This window comes from Lampris incognitus, chromosome 10, assembly GCF_029633865.1.
Source record: "Lampris incognitus isolate fLamInc1 chromosome 10, fLamInc1.hap2, whole genome shotgun sequence".
In the NCBI taxonomy this organism is placed as follows: domain Eukaryota; kingdom Metazoa; phylum Chordata; class Actinopteri; order Lampriformes; family Lampridae; genus Lampris; species Lampris incognitus.
In genome coordinates, this window is record NC_079220.1 from 49,043,330 (window position 1) to 49,065,538 (window position 22,209).

The 22,209-nt window shown below is 42.4% G+C and overlaps 1 protein-coding gene across 1 annotated transcript; it reads right to left on the minus strand.

The window, feature by feature from the left end:
- Nucleotides 1-3,057: 3,057 nt before the first annotated feature.
- atp5pd (ATP synthase peripheral stalk subunit d) lies at nt 3,058-13,695 on the minus strand. Its single transcript, XM_056288190.1, has 6 exons — nt 13,561-13,695; nt 8,089-8,224; nt 7,221-7,317; nt 5,620-5,691; nt 3,538-3,600; nt 3,058-3,374 (listed from the first exon to the last, which is right to left on the minus strand). The coding sequence occupies exons 2-6, from the start codon at nt 8,208-8,210 to the stop codon at nt 3,243-3,245; spliced, it is 486 nt and encodes a 161-aa protein (XP_056144165.1). The 5' UTR covers nt 8,211-8,224; nt 13,561-13,695; the 3' UTR covers nt 3,058-3,242.
- Nucleotides 13,696-22,209: the final 8,514 nt, after the last annotated feature.

Consider the following 22,209-nt stretch of genomic DNA (forward strand, 5'->3'; position numbering starts at 1 on the left):
TGTTTTTCCAAATACAACACTCCATTGATCAAGTTTTGCAATTCAGATTCGAAGTTCAGAAATGCAGTATGCTGTGGGCTCGTCTTCAAACCGGCAAGGTGGCACGAGAGAGCGGTGCTGGGGTCTCCAAGGGGCGCAAAGGCAACCGAGCACGCACCTCCAACATTATGAGCACATGTTGAATGGAAACCTAACCCGGCGACAGGGCAGGCTAATTCAGGATAGTATTGGAAGAATTTAGTGACTCACACATCTCATTGCAAAGCCCCCCCCCCATACACACACACACACACACACACACAATGCCATGTACACAAGAGTTTTTACTAAAGGCCAAGTCCGTCCATTCCCCCCCCTTTTTTTTTAACCTTCCCATCGATAACCCTGAAAAACGGATTGTGTGCTGGCTCCTAGATTAATGTTACAAGATGTACACAAGGATATCAATGAAAATCATTACCGGTTGCAGCCCACTGTGCAACAAGTTGTGTGCTATGACAACAGTTAGCAATTGGACAAGTGTTTGTGACAGCTGAGTGGTCAGCTGGAGAAAAAATGGCTGAGCTCAGAGAAAGTCAAGCTGCAGGGAGTCCCCCCCCCCCTCTGTCTTTAACACTGCCTGTCTTAACACACACACACACGTACACAAGCATGTAGGGGTAACCACATTTCACTAATAGCTTGGCACAGTTGACTGCGAGTGACCCCCTGATGAGGGTTCACGGTCCCATTATAAAGCTCGAGCCTGGCCAGACCTCTTAAAAGTCAAAGAGGGTCGCCACCTCTGACTCCACTGATGAAGCCAGAGGATGTAATCAACCAATGCAAACAGTACCAAAAAAAAAAACTAATTGCAAATTACAACTCCGTTTGCGAATGTTAGAATAAACACAACTTACAATACGACGGAAAGCACTAAACAGAACATTTTCAATGGACAAAAAAAAAAAAAAGGTTTGGAAAATGTCAATATGCCGTGCGGTGACAAGCCTCGGGGATATTTATTTGACTCGAGTCTGCTCCAACTTCTTTAAATTATTGAACTTGCAATACTTTCTGCTCCGGTTCAGGTATATGTTCTTCCAAGTACTACTATGTGCTCGTATTGTGAACAGGCCGACGGGGCAGGGGCCAGCTGGGATGATATAACGCACGGGTTTCAGGGGGATTATTGGCGCTCTGGCGTGGAATGCGTAACATGTCTGTGGGGGGAAGTGACAGGACGAACGGTAGCGGGGGCACAATATCACAGGCTTACAATGTGCTGACAGCGGCATTCCCTTCTCACCCGGCCATCTCCGAAATGTGAGGCTGCTGAAGACTGCTCCCGATCACCCTCCTCCGCCTCTGCAGTGCCGAGCAACTGTAATGTCAACACAAACACAATAAAAATAAAAACCTGATCCTCATGACCTCATTTGGTATTTCGAAGTGCATCAAATTCTCATTGCGAACTTCTTCCAAAATTGCTGACTTTTATCAGTGGGTAATGTTACACGTGCAGCGTCTGCTTCGAATAGTCTGAGCTGCAGTCACTTGTCACATCAGATGCTGTTCAGAGTTCCTCTGCAGGACTATATTGAAGGTTTGGGGCTGCAGTTGTTTTGAATGGGCGTCCTCAGTATGTCTGGGATTTCCAGCTAGACCAGAGTACAAATAGTACACCGTCTCATTACTTTTTCTTTTCAAATACCCCTTTTGAGCTTGATGCTAGGTTTGCAGTAGTGTGCAGGGTTTCACAGTGGATATACAGGGTCAGCCGGCTCCTAAAATCTACTATGAAACGTATGGCTGCTATGTTTCCGAGCAGACTTTCCAAAGAAAAATACTTTCCACCTACACACTTGAAATGGAGAGAAAAAAAAATGCTTCAGTTGCTTTTCGGTTACATCACCTGCTTTAAATTGTGCAGTATACTCGAGACCAACCACGGCCCTCTGCACAGGCCCCAGACAGAAAGACCCAAACCCATTTTGAAATGATTTGCAGCACAACGCAACAGCAGTCAAGAGGGTTGAGCACTTGAAACAATAGTGTACTGTCAGCATGGCCCTAACTCAATGAGAGCCAAAAACTGCCCCCCCGCGAGCCCTCAAGCCTCGTCCTCTTGGTTGGACAGATAGATGCTGCCCCCCTCTGGAGGAAAATCCCTCATGACAGTAGTTGTGAATGCCCCGTGATGAGACAAGAGCCACTCTGTGCTGGATCCACACAAGCGGCGATGATCATTTTCCGAGTATAAGCCAGCGTAGTCCTCTTTCACAAAGACGCCTGCTGATAGAGAAAGCTATGCGTCAGCCCACAAAGCAAAACCATAATAGCGGCAGACGGAGCGAGCTCGGACCTTCTATACGACGGGCCCCCGGGACTGCTCATATTTCGACCACGGTGAATGGAGATTAATGCTTCTATCATAACATAACAACACACTAACACAGCATTATACGAGGCCTGAGGCCATGATCATTTGTCATCCGGACACGCTGTCCGGTCTTTGACTAATGCTTTAAAGAGGGCCGAATCAACAAGGGACGTATCCAAATTCATCTGGCACACGAGGTTTCAAATCCCATTGCGGGTGCAAGACTGAAACTGTTAGCGTTCTAAGAAAGGATTGGGGGGGGGGGGGTTGTCTCACCCGGCAGAACTGACAATGACAAGTCATTCAAAATGATCTAGGGACAACACTGAACCCACACGGGGAAGGAAAATGTGCTCCACTTTCAATTGTGCTCCACTTTCTGGTGGAAGGTTGCGTGATGTAGCGTGCACTTAAAACTTCATCAGTGTCTCCACAAGGGTTAGGCTTCCACTGCGTGTTGGGGGATATTCCACGCCAAATACAGAAGGAACAGGCAGTCAAAACCATCGAGTAGTGTCCATAACACATGCAGGGGGAACAATCCGGTCAGACAGCAGTTGCCCCCCCCCCTCTTAATTTTGTCTGGAGGAACCTACAGGGTTGTGAACCCTGGAAAACCCAACCAACAGCCAAAAGCAAATATGTTTAACATAATAAAAATGGGGGTTAAAATAAAAAAACCAAGCAGGCAGAGTTTCATTTACATGTTTAGTATCTCAATTCACAGGCCTTACAGTCGCTGAATCAACATTTCAAGTTTTTTTTTTTTTTCGCAAACTGAGCAGATGAAACGAGACATACATATACTATACAGCTTTTTTCTCTCCATCAGAAAATTATATTGTTTATGAAGCTTCAGGTTGGAACAGCTGCAGTGCATTTACAAGTCAGCAATAGCCTTGTGTGGCCAGTACGGATATTTCTCCTTATCCAGCTTCGTTGCTGGGAAAGCGGCGTTGAGGTCTTCGATGGTCATTTGATCGAAAGGAATCATGCTGTTGAACTTGTCCAGCTGGGGAAGGAAGAACAGTGGAGGACAGGAGGTATTATTTTGACGTGTTATCTTAGGCAGCCAACATTTTGAAATAAAACTGTAGAAAGATGCTGGCGTGCAAGAAAGAGGAACATAATCTCATCTGTATTTCTCATAAAGTCGTATTTAAAACTATGCCTACCTCTTTCTCATACTGCATGACGCGGGCTTTGGACTCCTCGATGTACGCTGCTGCTGCTGTGTTCTAGAAAAAAAAACATTTTGTGCATTACAAAAAACTCTGCAACTGCTGAGTTTGCTAGGTGCGGTGTTGCATCTCTTCTCTGCAACTTCAAATTAAACCAAAACGATAAGTATGTAGAATATAGTTTAAAATGTAATTTCTAGCCTACTAAAAAGGACTTTCACACAAAATCTTTAAAATTAAAAGTACAAATCAGCACATCCAAATTAACACTAGAACGACCACGATTTAACTCCTACCTAAAACAACCATGGGCGGTCCAAATGACCACTGGTTTTTAAACTCTATACTCTGTCAAGATAAATACACATTTGAGATATTAATGCATTAAATATATTAGTATGTCTGTTAAGAAACTAACTGACACCAAAATTAACATTTTAACAACTTTTAAAACTGTTTTTCAAACAATTTAAAATGGCCGCTGTCCAACGCCTGTAAATACTGCAAACGCCTCGGTGCGTCTGTAACGGCGTCTGTAACTAGACATGTTGGAAATAATCAGAAATCAAGTTTAGAGTTATTACTCTGCACTGGAGAACGCTAGTGCGTTTCTAAGACAGAGCAATGAACTTCATGAAGGAAATGACGCGACCGTCACACGTCGTATGCAAATTACTAGCGGTCATTTTGACCGCTCATGGTCATTTTGGGTAGACCTTATCATAACTTTTTTTGTGTGTGCAATTGATCTAAAACTCATTTTAATGCAAAAAAATGCAATTTTAGGACCATTCAGGGAGCGGCAAGTCTGTATTTCTTTTTTTCACCCCACAAAGTTATTAGTGTTAAAGGTACAATCTTGAATATTCACATGCAAATATCCTTTTCAGTGGTCCCTATCACATAGGTCTTTCCCCAGCAAAAATTAAATAGCACATAATGTTTTAAGTCTTGGCCATGAGTGCGAACAGTGAGCCTGCAGAAGAAGCAGTTTTTGTGGCTAACAAGCAGATCCTGCAGACAAAGCCGGTTTATGAGACCTTTATCAACAGACACTACAATTTCAACAGCCAAGACCCAGGTTCAACTATTTTTAGTTCCCTGGTGGTGGGGAAAGTGCTGACACAGCAGCACTGATAACAGTGAGTCTCTGGGACTTGAACTGCTCAAACACCACTGCCATTACCAGTATTACAATAAAAACCATGAGCTTCAGGATTGTAGTTTTAATGCTCTCAATGGTGATGATGCTTTTTCACTGCAAGAATACAGAAGACAACCGCATCAGTCTTTCAGACTTGGGCCGTTTCCAAGGGCAACGCGACGCCAGGCGCCATCTTCCAAGGATCAGAGACATTGTTTACGAATTAGCTAGCACTTTAGCCACTGACTTAGCCATATATTAGCGTTACATTTGCCTTTACCCTTACCTCACTGAGATGTTTAAAGAAAGATACAAAGAAAAGGTGACATACAGGGACAAATTATGTCCCGATGCCAAACGTCGTTATTTGACAAAATTGAATGCCCTAAATAACGTTGATCCCTACGAGCTGCCAACGAAAGAATGGAGCCATGACCCAGACAAGCTTCCTCCACTAACTTATATAGACATGGTAAATTACCTCGTCTATGGTATTAGTGCTTACACAATGGACCAGTTTAAATCATTTAAATCCCTCGAAGCACACGGGCAATTAACGAATGGATGGGTTCAAGATTTCCACAGCTTCAAGCCAACAGGCTGTGACAACACCGTGATCTTCGCAAAGGTAAGAGCTAACTTTATCTAACTGCCTACATTGACTATCATAACAGGCTATTGCCTTAACCTAAATGATTGAATCAATTATCGGTCTTTCGGACTTGGGTCCGTTTCCAAGGGCAACGCGACGCCGGGTGTCATCTTCCAAGGATCAGAGGCATTGTGACATCATGACCGAAAGACCGATAGTCTGTAATAACTGATTTGTTGAAGTCTTGGCTAATTGTGGGAGGTTGAGAAGGGCAAATGAGTACAGCTAAATAAATCAGTTCCAGTCACAGTATCAGCAATCTGGATGCAGCTGCACTTACCGCCTCCGTCTCCTGGGTATTTATATGGGCTGTCTGAGTGTCCACAGGCTCAGGAATCGTCAGGGCACTGAACTGAAGGAAAACACAAAGAATAAGTTATTAGGAACAGCATTCAAAACACACACAACATTTTCTGCCAGTCATAAATGCACAGACTGAAAAATGCAGACTGTGGTAACATACTATAATCACAACATGAACTCTTCTCACAGGCGCTTGAATCCATGTACATAAACAATGTATAGTCAACCTTTACAGACAGAGTACTTTATGAGCATGTGACACTGCCACATTGAGTTTAGCGTCAGGCCATTTCTTAACACATTATGAAAGTCACAAAATATACTGGATTTTTTTATCTATCAGAAATGATAGATATATGTATTTTCCTTTATAATGTGATGCACTCCATTTTTCTACTGTTACATAATGATATGGTGGCACAGTGGTTAGCGCGGTCGCCTCACAGCAGGAAGGTCCAGGGTTCGAACCCAGGGGTTGGACAACCTTAGGGGTCATCCCAGGTCGTCCTCTGTGTGGAGTTTGCATGTTCTCCCCTTATCTGCGTGGGTTTCCTCCAGGTGCTCTGGTTTCCTCCCACAGTCCAAAGACATGTGGGTCAGGTGAATCGGCCATACTAAATTATCCCTAGGTGTGAATGAGTCGGCCCTGTGATGGATTGGCGGCCTGTCCAGGGTGTCTCCCCGCCTGCCGCGCAATGACTGCTGGGATAGGCTCCAGCATCCCATGACCCTGCCTAGGATAAGCGGTTTGGATAATGGATGGATGGACATAGTGATATGTGGTTTTTTTTTTTAAAGGCCTCGATCGGGCGACACGTATCACGCACCCAAGGTTATTTACGCCGGGTGTTGTCTGAGTCCAGAAAGAAGATTCACAGGAAGAGCAGGAAATGGATGAATGATCTGTGTGGCATCAGTTGGAAATACTGCAGCTACTACTACTAAAAAAAAAAAAGAAGAAAAGAAAAGTCCCCTTTTCCTGTTGTTACGTCTCCCGCGAGTGGACGCCCACTTGGTAAATGAATAAACCAATGATTACCCAAGGCATGTTGGATTACTCTCCTCCACTGAGCCTGGTGACATCGATTTAATTTTCGGGCACGGTATACCACTGGCAAGTGATCACAGTTTCATTCTTGTGGAATTCTTGTTTGTTTTGTGGATTATTTTTTTAATCAACACAGGACAGCGGTTCACCTTCGGCGGCCTTCTTCTCGTTTCCTTGGTTGGATTCTGGACTCTTTAGGGCAATCTGAGGTGGACAATAAATATTTCGTATACATTTCGTTTACGTGGACTACTGGTTTAATTCTGGGAACATGAGAAGGGGGTTTATTTTATTTGCGATAAGTAATGTCATTCTTTAATACACAGCGCTGAGGGCTTCCGTATGTTCTCCTGTTGTGTCATTCATTTCACGACTGGTTATGAACGAAGACGGAGGTAAAGTCTGTAAATATTTTGTATTTGGGTAGTCTGTTTATCAGTTTCTTCACATGTACTTCCTCATCCAAAAGAGCCCCCTGTGCATTTTAACACAAACGTCTTTAGTTCAAGGTTTGCGTGTTAAAAGCGTACCTTCTTTTCAAAGTCGTCAACCATGCCCGCTTTAGCAATGGCTGACCTGTAGAAGTTCCAGTCGATGGTGACAGGCTTTGCTGGGAGGGAGGCCAACCTGCAGACACAGATTACAGCTGATTACACGTGATCCAACTGTCCATCAGGGTTCATGACGCTAAACAGATTCAAGTTAATGCATAACACTAGAACCACCAAGCCGGTCATTTTTACCGTTTTGGATTTTCAAGGTTTAATAACTTTGTGGAAAGAAAAAAAAAGATGCAGACCTGCCGCTCACTGAATAGTCCTACAATTGCATATATTTGCATTAAAATGCGTTTTAGATCAATTGCACAAAAAAAAAGTTATGATAAGATCTACCTAAAACAACCATGAGCAGTCAAAGTGACCGCACGTAATTTGTGCGTGATCATGTGCGTCATGTCACTATTTATGACATGTGTTGGTTGCATCATTTCCTTTGTGAAGTTCATTGCTCTGTCCTAGAAACACACTAGTGCTCTCCAGTGGAGACTAATAGTCTAAACTTGATTTTTGATTATTGCCAACATGTCTGGTGGTTACAGACGCCGTTTCAGACGCACCATGACTACCATCGAGCGTTGCAGTATTTACAGGCGTTGGACAGCAGCCATTTTAATTTGTTTGAAAAAATAGTATTAAAGTTGTTAAAATGTTAATTTTGGTGTCAGTCATTTCTTAACAGACATACTAACACATGTAATGAATTAATATCTCAGTTGTGTTTTTATCCTGACAGAATATAGAGTTTAAAAACCGGCGGTCATTTTGACCACCCGTGGTCGTTTTAGGTAGGAGCGAAATCCTGGTTGTTCTAATGTTAATGCTGTAGGGTGATACTTACTTGGCAGCGACAGCATCACTGCGTGTCTTGAAGTTGTTGAACATGGTCCTCTGATTGGGGGACACCCTCTCCGCAAAGGCCACCCAGTCAATGGCCTTCAAAGCAGCACGTCGCCCAGCCATCTTTCAGATTGTATCTGAAAAAAAAAGGATAAACAGGCTTGACACTGGCACATACGCAACTCGGTGAAGAGCTTCACTTTACTCTGAGGCCTCGCTACTGTTAGTGGAAGCTGTTAAACCTGATGTGTGGCAATGTAAATCTACAATGTATTTTGATTGTCCTATTCACCGCATCTTGACGATCTAAGATGCACTTACACTTATGCATTCAGGGCATGCACCCTGGGCTAAGATGTTACTAATCATTTTTATTAATACAATATAACTGGGATGTGTAGCACTTAGCACTCATTGATGCATATTAGTAACCAGGGCTCCACCAGGGTGCAAGCAAAAATATGTCGAGCACGACTAAACATTTTCATTCTTCGCTCTAGTGCACCTGAAATTTAGCAAATCTGTATGTGTGTGTGTGTGTGAGAGAGCAGCAGCAGCATTATTTTTCCCACCCGCATTCTGCAAAGGCACCCTAACTGCATCCTAGTCTGCCTCTGACTGGCTCTCTGATTGGCCCTGACCCTGATATTCTTACCCTATCTCACTATTCATGCTTTTTTTTGGGGGGGGGGGGGTTCCCCTCTTTTCTTCCAGTTGTATTTGGCCAATTGCCCCACTCATCTGAGCTGTCCTAATCTCTGCTCCATCCTTTCTGCTGATCCAGGGAGGGCTGCAGACTATCACATGCCTCCCCCGATACATGTGGCGTCACCAGCTGCTTCTTTTCACCTGACAGTGAGGGGTTTCACCAGGGGGACTTAGCATGTGGGATGATCACGCTATTTCCCCCAGTTCCCCCTCCCCCCGAACAGGTGCCCCGGCCGACCAGAAGAGGCGCTAGTGCAGCGACCAGGACACAGACCCACTTCCGGCTTCCCACCCGCAGACACGGCCAATTGTGCCTGTAGGGATGCCTGACCAAGCCGGAGGTAACACGGGGATTCGAACTGGTGATCCCTGTGTTGGTAGGCAACGGAATAGAACGCCACACCACCCGGACACCCCCAGTCTTCATGCTTAAGCCTAACCAACAAATGCAATGAGTACTACTGCTAGTATTATCAGAGGCAGAGTAGAGCAGGTGCTCGCGGAATGCGGGTGGTAAAGTGTTTCAGCACTAGGCAGCGACAAACCGAAGCCATTAACACGGTAACAGGTTAGGTTAGGGGGTTGCAAGAAGCAGCCGGAAGAAGTTAGAAGAACAAGAGGAAAAAAAAAGAGAGAGAATAACTTGGCTTGAATAAAACTGACTGGGAGCAAGGAGAGATTTGGAGTTCTGTCAGACAAACACGAAGTGGCGAGTTGGACTGAAGACAAACTTGGCGATGTCAAACTAGCTGATTGATCATTGTTGGATGTGTATAACAGACACAAATGAAGGTGGCATTGGAAATATCTGAGTTGGCGGCAACGTGTCATGTTTCCCACTTAATAGAAGAGTTCTAGTAAAGGGCGTTGTTGATGGAGTACCATATGTGATCGATGCAAGTAGATTTAAAGAACATAACAGAGTTGTTGACAGAATGTTCAAGATGGATAACGGAAAAAGGTGGGCAACAAAATCTGTTATATAGGGGTGGGACTCTCTAAGCGCCTCACGATTCGATTCCGATTCAGAGGGGTACGGTGTGATTATAAAACGTATTTTGATTTCTATGCATGATTTATTTTTTTCTCACTGTGCGACTACTTACTACTTTTAAAAAATATTTGTAATTAAAATAAACAAATGAATTTACTTCCATTATCTTTTATTAATACAGAAACAATTAGAAGAGACGTGTCAACTGGAAGGTCACGTTTCCCAGCATTGCAAAGAACCAACAAGGAAAGAAACAATGTGTGCCTGTAGCGGCATCCTTGTTGTAAATTAACACGGGCTTCAGCAAGACTTCAGCAATCACTTGATAACATAAAAAGCTGCCCTCATTCACAAATAAATAATAAAAGACTTCAACCGAAATCCTCCTGTTATGGGCAATGAACACAGAATCCCTCAGACAAAAAAACAAACAAAACATTTTGTTGTATATTAAAATCAAAAACAGCTTTCATACAAAAACAACATAGAATTCTGCACCAGGCTCATGCAAAACTAACACTTTCTGTGGAATATGTGGTAAAACAATAAATAATGGAGAAAATACAAAATAGGCCATAATGAAATCATGGAAATGCATGGAAGTGCCACATAGCACATGCGCTTAGCTGGTGAATGCTGGAATGTGTAAGTTTTTGTGTAAGAACAGGAGTTGGTCTCCATGCTCCGGTGTAAGTGTGCTCCACTGTGCAGTAACTATACCCCCTGCAGTAGAGAAGACTCTCTGCAGAGACACTGGTGCCTGGAATACACAAGTCCGTATCTCTTGGCCAACTTGGAAATCAGAGGAAACAGCACCTCATTCTTTTTTTCTCCCCAATTGTATCCGGCCAATTACCCCACTCTTCCGGGCCGTCCTGGTCATTGCTCCACCCCCTCTGCCGAGCCGGGTAGGGCTGCAGACTATCACATGCTTCCTCCAATACATGTGGAGTCGCCTGCCACTTCTTTTCACCTGACAGTGAGGAGTTTCACCAGGGGGATGTAGCGCGTGAGACGATAACGCTATTCCCCCCTGTTCCCCCTCCCCCGAGACCAGAGGAGGTGCTAGTGCAGCGTCCAGGACACATACCCACATCCGGCTTCCCACCTGCAGACACGACCAATTGTCTGTAGGGACGCCCGACCAAGCCGACATCACCTCATTCCTACTCCACCAACTGAGAGGAATTTACCCAGTTGAACAACAACAGTCATGTTGGGAGCATTATCTGTCACTAAAACTACATCTTTGGTAGTGAACTGCCAATCTTCTGCTACATTCTCTAACAGCTCAGCCACATTTGCACCTGTGTGGCTCTCACACATTGCTCTTGTTTGGAGCACATGAGACACGAGCTGCCAGTCATCGGTAAATAATATGTGCAGTTACGGTGACATTAAGATTCTATAGCAATGGATGTCCACGCATCACATGTTATTGCTATCCTACCTACTTTCCTCAATGACTCCATGACTTTGGTTTTGGTTTCACTGTAGAGTGTGGGTATCACTGTGTCGGTGAAAAAACGTCGAGATGAGATGTTGTATCTCGGCTCCAAAGTGCAGCGTAGCGCAAAAGCCCAGGTTCTCAATGACTGAGTAGGGGCGCAAATTGTTGGCAATAAAGGCTGCGATCGACTCTGATTCGCTTCACCCTTTCCGAGTTCAGTGGAAGCTTTGATATAATTTATTCAATTGTTCTCTGGTTGGCAGCAACTACAACCGGCTCTTTTTCCTCCAACTCCGGGTGGAGACGTGAAATATGGTTTCTCATGTTTGTTGTGTTCTCAAAATATTTTATTTTAGTTAGACATAACTTAAATATAGTGTGGCTCTTGTCCAGGTCCCTTTTCCCTTCAACTTCATAGAAGCCAAAATGCTTCCATATGCTGGCTTTTAAGCCAGAGGGTGCCGGTCGGATTGTATCCAACTTCGGTTGCTCACGCTCAGCCATCCTCACCAAAACTGAAGTAGTAGCCTAGCTTAGAACATAAACGCGACGCACATGTTCTCCATCCATTACGTTTTCCAACTAGTTGGTTCGGCGGCAGCCGTAAGGAATGTACAGTCCAGTCAAAAATTTAGCTTTAAATTTGCGATTATTGAGTTTTCTGCATCAAGATGTAATCTTTTACGAGAGAATCTCAATGTATCGATTCCCCCCCACCCCTAATCCATTAGGTTGAATTTTGAATCAGAAATCCTGCCTGACAAAGTTTTTGTGGCTCATATCAGTTACCCATTAAGGCATTTTGTTCCCATACCCATTCAATGCAGACATTGTTGGAAAGTTGAACACAGCTCGCTTGTGTGTAGACATGATTTGGGGGCATGTGGTAAATGTGGAGATGAGACGTGCAGCAGGAGAAACTGGAAAAAACCCAGGTGTGGGGGGAGTCATGAGACATGGCAAGCAGACTGTCCAAAGAGAAAGAAAGAGATGGAAGTTATGAGGATCAGGTCCAAGAGAGGGCTAAGCCACGAGGAAGCAGCTAGGAAAGAAAAGACTCAAGAAGGGAGAAAAAAAATCAGGTGATGAATATTGTTTTTTTTTTTTTAAGGAAAAGATTGCGGTCTTGACGTTTCTGGCCATGGTGATTCACTGTGCAGCTGAGGCAGAAAGGAAACCATAGAGAACAGAGGGAGTGATTGAAACGGAGAGAAAGTTTTCAGATATTGTGGGAATTACAAGAGAGTAAGTGTAGGGACTGTTGAGAGAGGCTTTCGGGTCCTCTCAGAGCCTAGACTGAGAAGTTGTCTTAGAGAATGGTTTCAGGAGTGGGGAAGATATTTTTTTTTGTTACAGAATTTAGATTAGATAGGAGAATTTAGTCACAATGCAACACAACGGTGGCGATAATGCCCCGCCAGGTTGCAATTAGCCATGACGAGGAAGAAGAAGAAGAAGAAGAAGAAGAAGAAGAAGAAGAAGAAGAAGAGCAGCGATGTGCCGGAAATGATAATAAAATTTAACACTGCTTATAGCCAAACGTAAACCCAGCTTACAGCTACGGCACTGCCCGACACTTTGGGGGGGGGGGTACGTCTGTTCAAATCGCGAAGAAGAAAAAGGCATCGCTTAAAATGCGCTATTGCGGCGGCAAAAGGCGCTACGAAAAATGTTGTTTGCGCCTAAATTACGTGCTAGCGCACCTAAATGAAAAAGTTAGGCTAACCAGTGCAACCAATGCAGAGAAGTTAGTCGCTAGCACAAGCGTCTGCCAGATGCCATGTACAGCTGTCGAAGGGGATAGACAAAGGAGATACGGGCTCATTCTCGCCCCCTTTGCAAAGCAGTCTGCCCACCGTTAGCTAGCTGAGCAGCCTGTTTTGCTCCAGGACTAGTTCACGTCCAATAAACCAAATCCATAAGCTGGTACTGGCGTGTGTAACATCGCTAGCGGCTAACCTAAACAGCAGGCTAAAAGGGGCACGTATTCAGAGTTTGAATTAGTTCATATCAGCGGTTCTCGATCCGTCCCTCTGGTACCACCAGTACCGCTGGGTTTCGACTTCCAGCCCCCAATCAATGAGATCAGTCATATATTACCAGAGGACCAGATTGAGAGTCACCGGTTTCTCAGACATGGCCTGCAAGGTCAGAAGAGAGCCGCTGAAAACGGCGATTAAAAGCGGAAATTGAATTTCAAAATCACACTTAAACGTAAACTTGTTAAATAAGAGACGAGCGTACTGCCAATATCAAAACGAGCACTTAAGTGTAATAAGTTACTACGAAGGTTAAAAACACAAGACAGCGACATGACATACCGTACTGCGGACGCAGGTCCCTGTATCTGACCGGAAACGGAAATAGGTAAAAAAAAAACACCCGCGTAAGAAAATGCCGCCACCTTCTGTTCATCTGTCGTCTATGGAGGGCTACTGCATGGAGGGGGAAACAGTTAGCTTTTTCCTTTCAATTAAATCAGTGAAGTATTTCAGTCTTTGCAGCAAACAATTACAACGGTGGTCAGGTAAAACTGTATTCAATAAGGTCTTCCTACCCCCACCACCCTTCCCTCCCCTTATATCATTTGTAAAAAAACATTTTGTATTATATGTCAACATTATTTGTTGAGTATGTTTGAGACCATTGTGAGCAAGGCTACTACAGACTTCAGTTCAGTTACTATGTGATTGCACTTTATTGTCAGCTTACTTGTATGAAATTTGCTTTGTGTCACAGTAGCTCCATTTAACGTCACAAGGGAGAAAACAAAAACAAAACTAACAGTCATCACTGACCAAAGTCCTTACGTTAGGCTGAACTAGCCCTTACGCTGCACTTTCAACATTCCTTCATTGCACCATTATTATTGCACATGAGCATATTGTTGTACTCGTCTGAGGGACCATTTTGATTGAGTATCTTTATTGACAAGATATAAAAGAGTACCTCAACCTGTTGGGCGTAACCTACGAAACTGTAAACTGTTTCCACATGAATTGCTTATCAGAGCAAAGGGTTGGCCTATGCTTTTCTAACATAATCATTAATATAACAATGATTATTTGTTCCCCCCTTAGCTTTTCAACATAGAAGTCATGGGGGCAGGGGATTACACAGTGCCGTATGGATTTCCAAAACATCTACAGTCATCAGCAAGTAAGATTTATGTGGGCTCTGGCCAAATTTGAGCAGTCTTTTCTTGAGTATTAGAGTTGCTGTCTCTGGGGTAAGAGATACAGTGGACGTAGCCATGACAGCACCATCTTAATTCATTTGATGCAGCTTTTTAGTTGGAGTTTTATGCCCCCGGGGGAACACAAGAGAATATTATTACATTTCCCATTATTGCCTCTCCCCACTGCAGGGCTTTGGAGTGTTTGCAGGCATCTGTGCCATCGCTGGTCTCTCATCCCAGCCCTATAATGCTAAACCGTCATCTATATGTGTCCATAGTTTCTCGCTTGATGAGCTGACTTTTTGCATCACATTTAATCTAATCTCATCTATTTATTGACCTGCAATTAAAAGAGTATAAAATGTCATTTGTGGGGGCTTGCGTAACGAGCAAACAACCCTGCCACAGTTTACTAATGACTTCTGTAAGGTACAGGGTGGGCCACTGAAAGCCTTCCGCAAGGCAAGCAAGACAATAGGTGATGGGGGAAAAGGTCTGCCAGGGGTGATGAGTGCACCGTGGAATCACAAAGCTAAAGGAAGATGTACTCGACAATGCCTGCCCAAAATAAGCTGCCCAGCGCCAGACTGTATGCAGGAAATAGCCACAGATTCCAGTTAAGCCCGAACCGAAACTCGTCCCCTTCCAGGGAAAGAGAATGAATAATTGATTTATTTCTTGGAAGTTCATTTAGAGGGAAGTGGTACACAGAGTTTACCAGTACCCCAAAGTGCAGTTAAGAGAGTCAAACAAACGTTTACACAGCTGTTATAACCAATACATTTTACTTAGTAGTCTCCTGACCATCAGGTTCATACTGCTATAGTATGGCATTTTGTAAAAGGAAAAAAAAAGAAGTCTTTTGCCCAAAGGAATGCTCTTAATAGCACTGTAGTCTGTTATGCTTAAGTATTCCACAAGGAAAGTAAAAATAATCATTAAAATACTGAGCCAGAAACCAGTCTTTATCTACATCAGCCCACCCACACCTAAAGTAAGTAAACCTAAAATGAAATCAAACCTGATGTTTTGTGCTCTGGGTCTCCTGTGTCAGAGCAACCCAAACTTGGACCAGTTCGCCCAGACACACCGTTCATTGAGAGATGGTGTCCAGATGAACTGATTCAACTTTCTTTGATTTTCCTACCTGGATTACTGAGCATGCATAAAGACACCTAAACTTGGACCTCTATCTAGCGTAGCAGTCTATTCCGTTGCCTGCCAACACGGGGGTTCGCCCCATGTTACCTCTGGCTTGGTCGGGTGTCTCTGCAGACACAATTGGCTGTGTCTGTGGGTGGGAAGGCGGATGTGAAGAGTAGGGTGATTGGTCAAGTACAATTGGGACAGGGGCAGGGGCGGGGGGGGGTGCCTTTTGGTGAACATCTTCCTCACCGTTGGACTTTACCAGACTGTTAGACACGTGAAATATGACACATAGTACCGTTCTCACTGCCATGTCACAGGCCTTCCCAGCCACGTCAGCAACCGCTGTCCAACTCCACCTTCACAGTAAAAAAAAAAAAAATCGTAAAAAAACGGTAATTTTCCAGCAGCTGGGACGCCAAAAAAATACCGTAAAATGACAGAAAATTACTTTCTCGTAAAAATACGGTTATTTTCCATAATTTGAATACATTTTATAGTTGTAATTTCAACAAGATTTTGCCTTATTTTCAGGTTGTTTTTAACGTTTAATTACAAACATTTTACGTTTTAAAACAATGAAGTTACCTATAAATATTGTAATACGAGTAATAATGCTTAAATTTACAGAAATGTGCTGTTATTAGTTGGTTTAATGACATTATTTTATGTAAAGAGGTTGTATAATAATTTATATTTGATGTAATATAACAGTATACGTCACACAAAATGATGTGATTCATCTTTCAAAACATGTCAAAAAACTTTAAAAACTAGATATTGGGTTTACAATTGCAAAAATTTACTGTTAATTTTAGATCACATCAAATGTATATTTAGTTATTTTACGTTGTTTTTAACAATTACAAACATTTTACGTGTTAAAACAATGAAATTACCTATAAATATGGTAAATAAACATTGTAATATGAATAATAATGCTTAAATTTACAGAAATGTGCTGTCATTTTATGTAAAGAGGTTGTATAATAATTTATATTTGATGTAATACAACAGTATATGACACAAAATAATGTGATTCATCTTTCAAAACATGTCAAAAAACTTGAAAAACTAGATACTGGGTTTACAATTGCAACAATTCAGTTTCAGTTGTGTTCGTTTACATAGATTTTCTGAATATTTAATGGACTTTCAACTTAAACAACTATGCTCACCTATACAATTACACCAGAATTATTTTAATTTTAAATGGTTTAAACTGTTTTTTGGCCAGTGGGAAAAGGGGTTTAAATGAATTGTTTGAATGGGACTAAGCTGAACAAGAACAGCTACAATTTCCTGTTCTCAGTATTTTTATTTAACTTAACGGGTAAAACCATTATTACAGCAAAATTCAAAAATAAATTAAATTAAAATGACTGTCTGGTTCTGAAACAAATAAAAAACAAAAACAAAAGCTAGCTATTAAAATTCAACTGAATTGGAAATGAAAGAAAAAAGAAAAAGGTAAAAAAAAATTAAAAAAAAGTTGAGTTACCAACTTGCAGCAACATTCAAAGCATCCATAACAACATGGATTACAAACTTCGTCAAACCTCACTGGTAATGACTCTATACTCTATCCAAGGCAAGTAATTATACATCTACAACATTGATAACAAAGCTACATAACAAATAGCTTACATGAAACCTCACTGGATATAACAGTCTATAACTTGGACAACATATCCATAACTTGCGAGCACTTATTCCCTCCACTCGTAGTCTGCAATTTTGGTTATCAGTGTAAGAACCTTTGGACTGACAGCTTGTTTTTTGGTGGCGTTCCGCTCCACTTTTGATCCCTTGTCTGGATTTATCTTGAAGAGGCACCTGTCAAATGAAAAAAAAACCCCAACAACTTTGGTGACTGTGGACTGTACTTTAATGTTTTCATACATTTGCAATAAGGTTACACAACAGTGTAGAAAGAGTGTTTGGACATACAGGGCACTGTGGAAGAGATGTAATGAAAAGATGTGAGTATTGTGTATATGTATTGTTTATGAATGTGTATGAATGTTTGGTGGTGGTCGGAGGGGCCGTTTGGCGCGAAATGGCAACCACGCTTCCGTCAGTCTGCCCCAGGGCAGCTGTGGCTACAAACATAGTTTACCACCACCGTTGAGAATGTGTATGAATGAATGGCGGTCTTTGTAAAGCGCTTTGGGTGTCTTGAAAAGCGCTATATACATCCAAGCCATTATCATTATTAATATTGCAAATACTATTTCAGGGAGAAGAACGTAACTTCGGTCAGGAGGATCTGCTACTCAAAGGTTTCTTGGGTTTTTGAGTTTTGTTTTGTCATTATTTCATAAATAAGCATTAACAAGCACCTGTTTCTGTGACTTGACATAAGCATGAATAAGGATAAATAAGAGACATAGCCAGTCTGAAAAAAAAAAAGAACTCTCAGGTACAGTTCGGACCATTTTTCACTCATTTTTTTTAGTCATAACTCTCCCTTGTGATATCAAATGACGTAAATTACATAAATTTACATACATTCTTGAAATGTTATTATAAAAAATTCAAAAGGTCAGTAATACATTGTCCTACTCCATGTATGGGTCGATCTTTCATTATTGCATTTCATAACCAAATCAGAAAAAGAGAAAACAAGGTTGTTTTTCCCTTACAATAAAAAAGAACATTAAAATTAAGTTTTTGATTTTATCATTTTGTTATTGTGATATTTGGATAAATTCAGGAAATGCTTGGAGACTTGTGGAAGTGCAGGTGCTTTACTTTCAGCCTACATGCACAGCAGAAAAGCCTGCCGACCAGCACTCATGGCAGGAGACAAGTCACCAAGACCGGGCGGGAACCAGCACCATCTTCAGTCATGTCCCTTCAGCCTCAGAGGTTAGTAACGTTATCTAACAGCTGAGCCACACAGTAAACTAACTTCAGCCCACTGAGAAATATCCACAACACAAGTCCATCTTCAGCTGGCGGGCGGCCTGTCATCTCGGCAGCTCCATGCTGCTGCTCTCCACGACCCAACTCCACCTCCTAGTGGGGCCTTCTCGTGGCAGTGCTGACTCCTGACCGGTCTGAGTGACTTGTCTCCTGGCATGAGTGCTCGTGTGCAGCAGGCGGTCAAGCTTTCCTGATCTGCATGTAGGCTGAAAGTAAAGCACCTGCACCTCCATAAATCTCCAAGCATTCCCCAATTTATCCAAATAGAACAAAAATCACCCAAAGATGGATCATGAATTGAAAGGTGTGTGAATGTGCCACATTGTGACCAACAAAGCTTCCTATTATGACCAACACCTGTGAAGTGTGCTGGGAGAGCTCTGGTTTCTTCTGGTTTCATGAAGAACCAGGAGAGCCTGTGGCTGCTCCTGGAACTCCAACGCTGAGGTGCTACAGTCAGAGCAATAAAACTTTAAGAATAAAAAAGCTAAATATTCACCAAGAACCATAGAAGGAGATTTAACTATGATAACAGATGTAGATGCCTACAACTGGGTGATCCTTCTCACTTCAGGTAGTAATCTGATATTTTACAGATGACCATCTTTACTTTGAATAAAATGTAATAATAGAATGGTGTTTCTGGAAAGGGAAAACAACAACAATGTAAATCAAACCATACTGTGGATTAGTGAACTGTCCCACCCTCAGTGGACATGAAAGTGAACGCATCCTCCCACACTGAAGACATTCCCTGGTTTCTTCAGGATTCAGTCAGGATGCTCCATGAACAGGCAGGATCAGCATGCTGCATTAGTGACTTTGGAGCTTCCTGCTACTTTCAGTTCAGTTCTGAATGTTTTATCTTTATCATTAAGATTAAAAAAAGTGCACTGAAATTGCATTATTAGGCCTCTGTATTGTTGATGAGGGCAGAGGTGGGCTGCAAAAAATTTTGAGATTTTCAAGTGGGCCCTGAGTTGACTAAGTTTGGGAACCCCTGTACTAATCATTTCAGCACTTGAGCAGTGCTCAGTTTTATGTGCATTATATATCTTATTTTGATGTATTAAATTGACTAGTGCTGTCTTACCTCTGTAAGAACTCCAAAGTTGATGCTTGGGCTGCTGGGTAAGATATGTTCATACAGTAGTACGAACCAAACATCAGCATAAGAGCATCACTGAAGACTCTGTTGTGGCCATTCACAATGGTCTGGTCTGCAGACAGCATGAAATTCTCCGCTGCCAAAGTCGAGTTTCCTGTTGTGTACAAGGACAAGAGAAAAGGGGAACATTTTCATGACAAACTGAGCCAAAAGACCATAACTCCGACAACTGAAATGTTGCGCTGAAACACTGAAAATTGCTGAGTCCAGTACAACAATAACAATCAAAGTAATGGTAATAGTTTTCTGTTTTTTTGTTTTAATATATTGTGGTTTGAAGTATTATTAGTTCAGTCAGACAACTCTGAAGTGCGAAAAATAAATTATTGAGCATAAGCATGGCAAGCTGAAGCACAGCATAGGGTTCTTGAACATGGCTGCAGCAGGTTTGACATCAGGCTCTGTCTCAGTTTATTCATTCCCTGAATAATGATCTGCTTGACAGACATTACAAGGAATGAACAGCAGACCCCACAGAGGATCATAGAAACAGCCCACAGGTGGATGCTGGGGAGGTGCAGTACCTCAGGAGCAGTACGAGCAGCAGCAGCAAATGTAATAGCAAAACAGAGGCAGCAGCAGAGCAGCGGTGACAGCAGCAGCAGAATAGCCAGGAATGAGCAGGTAAGCATGCGACTGATCAGCTGATCAGGATGCGCGCAACTTGAGTAGTCTGCCTGAACTACAGTAACTCCGCAGGCTTCACATCATTAATATCAATGCATAAACATATTTCAGGATAAAGATGCAGTAAATGGGGAAATCTTAGGGATGGTCTCAAATACTATGAAGCCGAGAATAGCTACAACCACAATAACAGCCAATCAGACAATAACCCAATCAAGAAGTGTAAATTCAAAACTTTAACTTTCGATACTATAAAGAGTTATCATGCACAGAAAATAAGCTGTTCAGTAAAGTAATCACAATACTAAAATAACAGTATCTTAAATGTAAATAGAATAGAAAAAGACAAATATTCATACCACACACAACAATACATGATGTACTTGGAAGTTCAGCACAGTCCACTTCAGAGGGCAAGGTTGTTTGATCAACTTTGTGAACATCTGTTCTTCTTCTTCATTGAAGTACTTGAGGAGCAGTGGAAGAAACGCTGCAACATTCACATCTGCAACATTTTTGCTTGATGTTTCCATTTCCTTGAAGATGGTCTCCATCTTCCCTGTCTTGTCACTAGATTTAAGAAATGAAATAACTCTGGAACATTTATTTGCTATGTTTATGTCTTCGATGTCCACGCCTGTAAGCTCTTTAAAATGAGTCTTCATGCCAGTTGTCTCAAACAGATATGGCCACTCCTTTTTCAAGTCAGAAGTGTCAGTCCCACTGATAATGTCTTTCTCTGAGTGAAGAAAGTGGCTCTCATCATTTCTCAATGCTGTGCTGTCACAGCATCTTTCTCTCCACATTTTTTTAACTCTTCTTGTGCATGTTTCTGGGATTCAGGGGTTTCACCAGTTGGAAGTCATGTTGGTTGCCAGTTTATACACCCGTAAGTGTCTAGTCTTCTTTTCTGAGGTGGGGTATCCTCTCCTTCACTGCTGCTAATAATTCGTCTCTTTAAGGAAAGTGAAGCGTTTCCTCTCTTCAGGTTATCCACTCTGCTGACCATCTGTTTGGTGAGTGAGTCATACCCACTGCCAACAACTTCACCTTCAATGACATCAGTAAATGCCGCAGGGTAGGCCTTTGTCATCTTCCTTGCCATCTCACCGATATGTTTCTTCCCAGGTGTTGGGCACATGGTTAAGATTTCACTGACAATGAGCCGTATGATTTCAAGTCTCTCACTTTTTTTTGGCCACTTTCTTGTTTCCAGCTTTCTGATGATCGCAGATGGAATTTTCTGCCAAGGAATTTGAAATTTAAAATGCCAGCTGTTGTCATACAGTCGACGAGGTGTGGTATCCATACTTGAACTACATGTTGACCGCGGTGAACTTGCAGTTGCTGAGCTGTAACCACCCTAAGAGTACACAGAGAACATTAGCTGTTACGAAATAATAGGTGGGTTTTCATGCAGCCTTTTTCCTCTTTCGGGACGCTGGTTCGGGCCGAAACTATATAGAAATGACTTGGGTCATTTTTCTGGCTGTGTTCGGGCAAGGTTTCTTTTGCTAGTTATTGATTTTAAACAGAATTTGCTGTTCACAATGTATTGTTTTTCATGGGAAAAATGAGGTGAGTCCCTGGGATGCATGGATAGTGAGTTTAGTGAGTCCTTTCAGATTTTAATGCGTCAGAGATGCAGGACGCAGACTTAGCAACATCACTGGTTATGGGTAATTACATTATTTTCCAGCCCATCTAACCCAAAAGAGAGTGATTCTGTACAACAGAGGCATGTACTCACCAGAAAGGGGCATCTCATCAGACGGTGTTACTGGACTTGCACTGGTACTCGCTCTGCTGAAATGTTCATTGCTTTGGTAACTTGGAGGACTGTCCAAGACATCTTGTTGGCCTTAATAAAGAACACATAGTAGTAATATTACCATACAGACATCACATAGCTCGATCTGGGTA